Source organism: Muntiacus reevesi, chromosome 7 (genome assembly GCF_963930625.1).
Source record: "Muntiacus reevesi chromosome 7, mMunRee1.1, whole genome shotgun sequence".
Classification (NCBI taxonomy): Eukaryota; Metazoa; Chordata; class Mammalia; order Artiodactyla; family Cervidae; genus Muntiacus; species Muntiacus reevesi.
In genome coordinates this window covers 53,046,795-53,058,183 of record NC_089255.1, presented here as the reverse complement: position 1 = coordinate 53,058,183, position 11,389 = coordinate 53,046,795, and the positions used below count along the sequence as shown (strand labels likewise).

General features: G+C 35.3%; 1 protein-coding gene across 3 annotated transcripts in view; it reads right to left on the bottom strand.

The window, feature by feature from the left end:
* Positions 1 to 11,389, bottom strand: part of CCPG1 (cell cycle progression 1) — a 39,479-nt gene that overhangs the window by 979 nt on the left and 27,111 nt on the right. For all 3 annotated transcript variants that reach the window (XM_065940552.1, XM_065940553.1, XM_065940554.1), the window contains 2 exons: positions 7,230 to 7,351; positions 2,396 to 3,804 (listed from right to left, as the gene is read on the bottom strand). In XM_065940552.1, the coding sequence (XP_065796624.1) occupies positions 2,396 to 3,804; positions 7,230 to 7,351 (1,531 nt within the window). The remainder of the gene's footprint in view (positions 1 to 2,395; positions 3,805 to 7,229; positions 7,352 to 11,389) is intronic.

The window sequence follows — 11,389 nt, the reverse complement described above, 5'->3', positions numbered from 1 at the left end:
GGACAAACATAACTGTGCTGACAAAGAGGGGAAACACTCAAAAGATAAATAGAAATGTGACAATAAAATAATGAGATGTTTCCATTATTTTTTCTCCTTTCCTATTAATTCCCCCTCCTCAAGTGGCTTCCTCCCTCAGCAGGGATACATACACATCTCCTACAGAGTTCCTCCCTCCCTCTTTCTCTCCCTCTCTTTTCTGCATGCACATGCATGCTCTAACAGCTAAGGCTTATAAACAATATCTACATGTAGTTCTTGATCTCTATAATCACACCTTTGTCACTAGTTCGACAAAACACTCCATGGCCATCCAATTCCCAACCAAGATAGCCATTCTTTTTTTTTGGGGGGGGGGGGGGGGCGGGGAGCATTTAACATTATTCCTTTTACTTGAGATGATTTTTGATTTTCACAATGCCACTCTCTGCCCATCATTCTCAACCTTTTTTCTCTACAACCCCTTAGATGTTAGTGTTCCTCAGGAGTCTGATACACACCTCCAGCCTAGACTATCTACATATACAGAGTTTGGGCTAGAGACAGGGTCACATATCCAATGACCAACTAATTCTCTCTACTTATATGTGAATAGATACCAAATACAATTCTCATTTTCAATTCCCCTTACCCAAAACCTTCTGGTATTCCTTAGTATAGTTGATGTCTATATATAACTATAGACAGTTATATATTTTATATATATATACACACACACCTACACACACACACACATAACTATAGACACAGGCATATATTTGTAACTATATAACTAGTGACCCAACCCAGAAATCTCAAAAGGTATTGTTACTTTCTACTTCTATTTCACAAGAAATAGCACCGATTTTACTTACTATATACTGTTCAAATCTGTCCCCTCCTTTCTATTCCTGCTACTGCCCTAGTTCAGATACTCATCAGCTCATGTCCGTATCGTTTCAAAAACCACTTTCATCATCTAGCTTCACTCTTTCCAGTAAACCCTTCAGGCTGCTGCCAGTGACCCAAAGTGCAATAAAACAAGTCTTCCAGCAGGAAGGTTCTTCATGATCTGAATCTCTTCTCCTATTCACACCCCAGCTCTACCTTGTCTCCGTAACATAGCATGTCTTTACATCTCCAAATCAGTGCAAATGAAGCTCCCTTTGAATGGAATGTACTCCATCTGCTGCAGGCAAGTTCTCACTACTTCTTCAAAAACCAGTTAAAAAGCAGTTCAGCTCAAAGGCTATCTTATTATGAAGCGTGCCCAAACATCTACTGACTGAGGCCACCATATACATATGCCTCCACATCTCCACTGCATTTCCTGTATTGACCTAATTCTCCAAAAGCTTGTGAGCTCCTTGACAGCAAGACTTTTTCATTTCTTTCCTCAGGACAGCCTCGCAGTACTTTGCCCTAGATATGTATTTAATGACTAAAGACACCAAAATCAGTCTCATTATTTTATTGACACATTACATTTATTCAAAAAGCTATATATAGAGAAAACTATCTCAAGGGTTAAAAAATAAAGCTAACATTCAAAGATTAGGAGAGTTTCGTGTTACAGAATAGAAAGCTGGTAAGCAATGGATAATACAATGTTATTTTTAAAGGTTATATATAAAGCACACGCATTAGAACTTGTGGCTTGCTAAGTTTACCCCTTTGATCTTGCCTCTACCTTTACTAATAATAATTCTATAATAAATGTATTAAATATCATAATTTAGTTGGTAAGTAGAATAGACAAAGCAAGTGGGACACTTGAATTGTTACTCTGATTTCAAAGTATAATTTGTATTTTTCACCCCTAGCTTCCCAAAGTGAGTGAGTAAATAAAAGATTAAGGAAATAATTTAACTTATGGTGATTATCTTTTCATATAAAGTATAATGAAAAAAATGAAATATGCTAAAATAGAATTTCATATCCTCAGCAGATTTTTTAAGGTAGAAATTAAACCATTTGCTTCAGTCAAACTGATTTTATAAAATTTTCAGTTTGTAATAGATTTTAACTTAAAATTTAATCTTTCAATTTAATTTATCGTAAATTCCAAGGCAATAAAGTACTTTTACAAATAGTACTTTTGTTTACAAAAAGTACTTTTACAACAAATACAGCTGACCCTTGAACAACGCAGGCTTGCACTGCTTGGGGCTATTTATACCTGGATATCTTTCAATAGTAAATACTTCAGTACTACAACGGTCTGCAGCTGGTTGAATCCTCAGATGCAGAAATGCTGATACAGAGGGCCTGACCATAAGTCATATGCAGACTAACCCCCAGGTTATTTAAGGGTCGACTGTAGTAGCATTCTAAGAAACTTATCAAATTATAAAAATGCTATTCAATCTACAAATGTTAAAAACTATTATAATAACATGGTGCTATGTAAACCGACCTGGGTCCATATGGAGGGGAAAAGGTGTGACCAAAGAAGTGTCTATATATATATCCATCCAACTTCTCAAATACGCCATCATTATCTACTTGATATTCCTTCATGTCTTTAAGATAATCTTTAACATCATTAACAAAGTCAGTGAAGAGCTTCTGATCATGTATAAAGACACCATTTAGGAAAAACTTATTGATGAAGTGATCAAGTTCTTTCCAGTGATGAAAAGTATCCAGTTTTTCTAATAAATACCCTTCAATTAACTGTCTAAATTCATCTATCCTTACAGGATTCAACATTTTAACATTAAAAAGGTTAATAGATTCCTGTTGAGCACATTCAAATACACCAGAACAAGCCTTTCTGAAAGAATTATAATTTCCACCACAGTCATGCTCAGCACTGCATTTCTGTGAATTTGTATTTTTTCCAAATTCTTCAAAATGAGGCTTTTCTTTCCTTCCCTCTCTCTGCATAGTAGGGCCTCTACTATTCTGGTTTTGTGTACGTGCCTTATACTGTGGATGTAAATATTCACTATAAACTGTTGTCGGTTTTTTAGCTGTGGCTTCTTTCGTAGCACCAAATCTTTTATTGCCTTTTTCATCAAAGATATTCTTGGTGGTATCTTTGAAATGCCTGAAAGTGGATTTAACTGAATCTGAGAACTTTTTCAGATTTTCTTTTACAGCTTCTTTAGCCTGTTTAATTTTTTCTTTATGATGCCTCACAAACTCCTTAGTAGAATTCTTCATTGCATCAAATGTTTCCTTAACAGAACCCAAAAATGTTTCCTTTGATTTGTTTTTAGCTCTGTGGTTTCCTCTGTTCCCTTTCTTCTTTCCATCAGTTTCTTGTTTCTCATTTTGATCTTTTGCTTCCACATACAGTCTTTCCCACAAATCAGAGCGCTGCTGCTCGAAGGTGAGCTTGCGCTCCAGCTCAGCGAGTCTTTCCCGTAACATTTCTATTTCCTTTTTCTCAGTCACTACACTGGGCGAGTCTGGGCTGCCATATGAGTGACTGGAGCTTAGTTGTTGGAGTTCCACCCTTAAGGCCATGGTTATTAGTCGTTCTCTTTCTAGTTCCTTCCTGAGCATCTTTGCTTCTGCCAGTAGAGTCTCCCTTTGATTAAGGAAACTGTGTGTTTTCAGCTTTTCTTCTTCCAAATGCTGCTTAAGTTTCTGATTTTCTGTAACTAATTCAGTGCTTGTCCCTTTATCTTCTAATATCCTAATCTGTTCTCTTAATTTCCTTAACTCTTCCTGTAATGAAGACAAAGCTTTTTCTTCCTTCTCCAGAGATGTTCTTAGATACTGATTTTCTGTATCAAGGTTCTTTTTCTGAGTTTCAAAGGACATCTTCTCTGCTTCAGTATGGGTCCAACACCTTGCAAGGTTTTCCTTCAATGACTAAATTTTTTGAAAGATAAGAAAGAAAAATATCAAGTAAAATATCAAAGCTGAATTTAAATCTTTATGGTATAAAAAATACTCCATAAATGTTTAGTGTCTATTTCCACAGAGACTATCCTTTATGTAGTATTTTCAATACATGACAATTGGAAAATAAAAGGTTCATATGCAAGAAAATGCACAGCAAAGAGCTACATGAAAATAAAAACAAAGCATGCTGGAAGAAGGCTGCCTTCTACCTTTTAATTACAGGACTCCACAATCTGTACTGAGAAGGCTCCTAGAGAGAATTTAAGAAGGACTAAAGGCTCTCTGATCCTTGAGTGATGGAGATTATTTTATAAAAAGTAAAATTATAGTTAGAGATGACTTCAGGCTTCAAAAGTCTGTTATATACTCATGGCAGTCTCTGAAGGAAAACATTTTCAATAATCTTAGTACTATTTGAAAGATCTTGGTCCTACACAAATTAACATCCTAGTTCAGGTAAGTCATATAAGTTCTCCCACATTTCAGAGAACAGACTATAATCTTGGTAACATTTACAACTAATTTCTCCAATTTCAATGTTTCTGAAGAGACTGACCAGATTAGCAATGTAACTCTGAAGTCCGCACCATTTCTGAGAGAGAAATTATGTCCAATCAAGTTTACAGAACTTTTGGTGCAGTGCTGGGTAGCCTTGAAGGGTCTGATTTTTCTGTCAATACATGTATTAGTAACAAACTTTAATCAAAATAGCAAGAAATCAAACAGATCAATGGTTATGCTTAAATAGATTAATGGTTATAGCACTATCTAGTCAGTTAAAATCTCTTATGTATAAATCTGCAAAATGGTATTTCAACTTTGTTTAAAATTGACTACAAACATAATGACTGTTCCCTCTTTAAAACAAAAACACACTCTTTTGTTTTTTTACTTTTTGACCCACTTGCACAGCAGTGAAAGCACTGAGTCCTAACTACCTGACCACAAGGAAATTGCCAAGACTTTTTTTCTTGGCCATGCCACGCGGCATATAGGATCTTATTTCCCAGACCAGGGATCAAACTTGTGCCCCCTGCATTGGAAGCATGAAGTCTTAACCACTGGGCTGCCAGGAAGTCCCATGACTAATCCATTTCAGTCAGACCATAAAAATATCTGACAGAGTCCAAAAAAAAGTTCTTTTAATGACAAGATTTTCCACTTGAAAACTAACTATCTGAGATGGATACTTCACTGTCTGGCTCATTAATCTTCAAAGAAACAATTAAAAATCAAAATTTCCTTATAGTTATTTCATCTGCTCTCCCTGTGTGAGAGAAAACAAGTTTCATTTATCCAACAGAAGTGGACTTTGGAGAATACTATGCTAAGTGCAGTAAGTCAGAGAAGGACAAATACTGTATACCACTTATATGGGGAATCTAAAAAATAATACAAACAAATATAAAAGCAAAACAGAAACACAGATATAGAAGACAAATTAGTGGTTACCAGTGAGGAGAGGGAAGGGGAAGGGGCGCATTATGGTATGGGATTAAGAGGTACAAACTACTACTCTGTATAAAGGATATACTGTATAGAACAGGGAATTATAGCCACCATCTTATAAAAGCTTTTAATGGAATATAATCTGTGAAAAATACTGAATAACTATGCTGTACACTTGATACTAATATAATACTGCAAGTCAACTTACTTCACTGATTTTTTGAGTGAACTATGGAGTAGAGCAGACTAGTGCAGTACTATCTTTAAACGCACAAGCATAGGGATTGCCGCAGGATGACTAGAGGGGTCACTATTCTGTATCCAGTAAACTCTAAAGTCTTGAATTAAGTGACAAAGCAGATCCTGGACAGGTCTTCCATGAAGATCTTCAAACTCCAAACCACATTTAGCAGCTGGAGACAAGAGGTTTGCAAGAACTGACTCAGTAAAGATCTATGCAAGGTGAGTCTCCTTAGAGCCAGCCAGCATCATTCTATGCAACCAGAAACCGTGATAGTGAAGAAGAAAATGGCTGCTGCTTCCTATAACATCCTCTGCTCAAGGTTATAACTCGAGAGGTTGCCACACCCTTCTGGGGGAGGGCATGGCAACTCCCTCTAGTATTCCTGCCTAGAGATTCCATGGACAGAGGAACCTGGCAGCCTACAGTCCATGGGATCACAGAATCTGACATAACTGACTAGCACACTGCTCAAGGCAGAAAAAACTACACTATTTACAATTAACTTCAGTAGTCCATCCCTGAAAGATATAATTCAGATGTTAAGAGGGATTCTGTCTTCCAAAGAAATACAACCACAACCCTATAAAGAGTATATATATACAAAAAATAAAACAAGAGTATATATATATATAAAGAAGGGAAATTTACATTGTGAAGCATATACATTGTGAAGGAAATTTAGGGAAATGAAAGCAAAAAGGAACAGTTTACCTTTCTACCCTGAGTTTACTATAATCCCGATACCCTTCCAAAGCAAGAACTAGAGAGGAAATATTTTGCTAATCCTCATAAACCCAGAATGGAAAGCACAATCCTGTTGGAGCTAGGTGAATTTCAGGTATTTTCATAACATGCTTTCTCTGTCTTCATAACTGAAGTTATGAATGTCTTCATAACTGACATGAGACCAGAGAAAAGGACTGTCTGATTATTCCCCATGAGCAAGGGTGCCTCCTAGAGAAAAGTACAAACTCTCCTCTTTCTCTCTCACTGAACGAAAATGTTTTGCTTGGCTCTATAAAAATAATGTTAATAATAATAATAGTTTTTTTTTTTTCATTTATTCTTGGCTATGCTGGGTCTTCACTGCTGTACAAGGGCTTTCTCTAGTTGCAGCAGGTAGGGGCTACTCTTAAATGTGGGGCTCGGGATTCTCATTGCGGTGGCTTTTCTTGTTGAAGAGCATAGGCTCTAGGGCACGCAGGCTTCAGCAACTGGCATATAGGCTCAGCTGCCCCCAACATGTGGGATCTTCCTGAACCAGGGATCGAACAGGTGTTCCTTACATTGTAAGGTAGATTCTTAACCGCTGAACCACCAGGGAAGTCGACTAATAATGTTTTATATATAACATCAATTAAAATAATGTTAACTATAATATAGTGATTAGGAACAAAATCTTTGGAGTCAGATAAACAAAATTAAATTCAGTTTTGTTGATTGCTAGACTTGAGAGTTACTTGGCTTTTTTGAATCTCTTTCCTATCTATAAAATGAAATTAGTATCAATATTTGCTTAATTCACTGGGATGTGGCAAGAAATGCTGTATGTAAGGTACAACACTGACCAGGACACATAAGTACTCAGTCAACAATTACCAGTACTATTACTGATTTACTAATCTGCACTGTACTGGTATCTGAATAGCACAATAATTATTGGATAACACAATTTTAAAAATTAATTACTAGTACAAACCTTATAGTCTATTAGCGACTCTTGTTCCTGTTGACACTGGGAAAGATAATCCTTCATATCATTCAATTCATCTTCATGTAGCTTTCTGACTAACTGTTGACGCTTCTGAATCTGAATTGTGCCTAAAAATAAAACATTTGTTATTAGAGATATATAAATGTCACAATTACCAATATTTTTAAATATACAATAAAACACATAATTTGCATATATTTAACTGCTTGCTCCAGAGAGGATCATCTTCTTTAAAATACCACAGTTTTACAAAATATTTCAGTTTTATAAAAATTCTGATTATATAAACAAAGAAGGAATAAGTAAAATTTTATGGTGTCATTCATTAAATGGCAACAGATAGATGCTAATTTATAAATCAGACCAAACAGGCTAATATATTTTTTATTATATTTAGCATACACCAGGTATATTTAAGCAGTTCACTATTCTTTTGATTAAAACAAGCCAGACCATATTACCCTACCAAGCAAAATAATTTATGTCATGTTTCTGTCTTATTATATTGAAGGCACTCAAGTTTGTTGTATTTAAGGGCTCTCTGAGGTACATAAAGTGCTGCATTCCCCACTTCAACAGAGAAAAGAACAAATCATGCAGTCTTGTCACAGGTTATAAGTCACTAAAGAAAAATGAAATGTTTTCTCACTATATTTTGCCTAAATGATATAGCATAAGCCCAAAAAGAATAGCAAGGAAAACAACTGGCTAATTATGATTACCCACCATTCTCAGAGCCAGTTCTTTTAAGAACTCTGCATTAGTTAGGCCTATGTGGAGTATCACCATCCCTACCCTGTGAATCATAAATTAACCAGGATGCTCTATGTTTTCACCCTAAAAATCAAACTGTTAATTTGCCAAGACATGCTGTTCACATGCTGCTACATGCTTCATGCATGAGAAAAAACACTTAATCAAAAAGAAGGCCAAATGCATCTAGCAACCATAATACTACATCTATTGAGTGGCATCACATCACAGAATTTTGTAGTGAAAGAATATAATAAATTAGCAGTTTATTGATTTCTGAAACAATAACTTATTTCTTTAATACATCTTGAAAACCACTAAAAACTTTTGCCAAATTACAAACAACTGTTACCAGTTAACAGCAATGATACTCTGTCAGAATTCATTTCTTGTAAAGTAATTAGCCTCCAACTAATAAAAATAAATGGAAAAAAAAACAGAAAAACAAAAAAAAATTCACAAATTTGCATGGCAAATTTGTTTCCCTATTATTCCAAAAAATCTCAGATCTTTTGAAATATTAAAATAAATTTATGTATAGTTCCAAGGCAAGAGAAAACTGCTTTTTTTCCAAAACTGCTAACAGAATGAATTCCTTTGGCCACTGGGAAACATCTTAAAACTGTGTTGAGATGTGAGTTTCTGGTACTATTACACAGCATATGTTTGATGACTATCAATGTGACACTTATCAATCAATCCCGTCATTAGCTTTTTTTTTTCCTTCTACACCTTCAGCTGTAAACCATAAAGTGTTACAACCCAGGGTGTAAGGCTTTCTGGTTATGCCCACAAATCTGCCTACCTTAATCACATTAACCCACTGTCGGTTTTTGCTACCACTGCAGTAAGGCTTCTTTTCTACAGATAAAGTGTCTCAGTCTCACCAGAGCTTCCAGCCAATACATCCATCTGCCTGCTGGGCAAAATTTTGGGGCTGTCTTCAGTAAAACAAAACAAAACAAAACCACTTCAGCACCTGCCCTAATTCACTCTAAAATAAAGTTCAGTTCAGTTCAGTTGCCCAGTCCTATCTGACTCTGTGACCCCATGGACTGCAGCACGCCAGGTAAACCAAACTGTGCTCACCATCTATTAACTTTTATCATTGACCAAAAAATTCATCCCTCTAATTCCCCCACCACCTAAAGTAAAGAAGCTAACACACTTCTTGGAATTTAAAAAGTAAACCACCACTATCTCAAGTATCCCTGGCTCAAAGTTCTGTTTTCCACTGGTATTCCATGTTCCTTATTTCACCAGTCTTCTCTACATCCCCAGCTTCACTAGAACAGACAAGGCCCTGATCACCAAATACATGAATTACCAAACCTTCTACTTGACTATTCTAATTTATCCCACACTATCTTTTGCGCACTTTTCCTCTAAAATTACTGCTTCAGGTCACTATAAATCAAACTCTCCTGCTCAGATTCCAAGATGTTTTACAGTATAATAGCATCCCATGTATTCCAACCTTATATTCCATTATTTCTAAATATCTATTCTATACCTGGCTATACAATCCTGCCAGTCTTTTCAGTGCTCCCAAACATAGCAAGTTTAAATTTCAGGTTATCAGGTTCTCCACTGCTAGCATGTTCTGCTTTCCTTCCACATAAGAGTATGTGGAAGTAAAGACCCAACTCAAATCCTACCTCCTCTAGGATGACTGACTCAGCGTCACAGTCTGAGCTATGATTCTTGTTTGTGCTTCATAACTTAGCACCTAGTTATATTGTTATGTTATTTGCTGAAGGGCAGGGCAGCCTATACTTAAAGCAACTCCATGAGGAAAACCAATCAACTGAATTCCACTGTCAATTTAGAATATGAAGTCTACAGGTAAAAGAAAGAACAAGATAAGTGCTTCATCATGATTTTCAAAAATTTTTTGTAAGGACTTTCAGGACCTAAAGCAGTGCCAAATACCTACAGTATTCTTTTACTATCCTCAGTCCTTCTGAAGAGTTCTCTCTTCCATCCAACATAGATATGACACTCCAAATTTACATGGAGCCAAGGTTGGTGAATGTTCTGAGTGATTAATTTAGTAGTGTGTTCTTGATAAAAAATTATAAAGCAAATGACTAATTATGGAATGCAATGACTGACTTCACAGTGCCTGGGAAATTCAAGCTGGCTCTAACATCAACTCAAAAGAACTCAAAGTATTGAGATCAGTGCCACAATTAAGGGAAAAAAAAACGTGATATCCTTTAAAAGTAACCATGAAAAACTTATCATTCAGATTAAGTTTTGTATGTTCACTGAGCCAGTCTCATTAATGTATAAACCTACTATTATGAAAGTTGCTCCTATTCTGAAAAGCTAATCTGAAGTACTACAGGAAAATATTTTATTCAATAAAGTAAATTTTACAAGTAACAAAATACCTTAAATAAGAGGGCAATAATTTATCAGTTTTTAAAAGCACTCCTAAGTTAATCTTTCTACAAAATACTTAAAGGTCATGCATTTTGCAGGGCTTTAATGCAATGTGGATTAACATTAAATCACTGTCCAATTTTTTTTTAGTAAGAAAAAAAGATTAAAATTACACCTTCTCCTTTGTTACCTCCACGTTTACCTGCAATGGGAAAAAACCATGCTCAAAAGAAATGTTCATACATTTGCTCCAGCTAGATAATAAACAACTTAAGTATATATTTCAAGTCAAATCTCACTATAACAAACTTCAAGGGAAAATACAAATTAAAAGGTCCCAGTATTAAATTCAAGCAGACATCCACCAGCCATCTAAATACTTATTTTTTATTAATATAAAGTTAAAGACAAGAAGAAACACATTTATTTTCTCTCACTTTAAACAAGAATTGATTATCTTCACTAAGTTTCTTCTCATATTACACTATGTTGAATAATACATCTTTTCTATGAATCAACACAGGGTACATGTAATTCTTAAATCTTAAGGAACACACTGGTGGAAGGAACTAGAAAAACCAGATTACTCAGAAAGCTAAACTGTGTATTATGTAGGCAAAAATCCTAAACATAGTTAATATAAGGCTAACTGCAAGTTGTAAAGCTGGCAAGTCTAAGATATTTGCTTAAACTTTTTCAAATTTTTAATAAAGCAAAAAGTACGAATGTTCAGTTCTCAAATAGTCTTATCTTTGTACAAATATACAACTTAAATAAGATTCAATGGTCAGGCTCCCAAAAGAAAAAGACCACATGGAATTCCTTCCTCTTTCACTAGGGTAGTTTCAAAGGCTTTGCACCAAGAAAATAATTAACCAATGTAAATAAGAGTAATTAACCAATGTAAATAACACTGAGCAAAGTATAACAGAAGTGAATTCTTAAGTCATGTGACTCACAGAAGTAATACCAACAGTCATAAAGTATAATCCCTGCAAGAAACC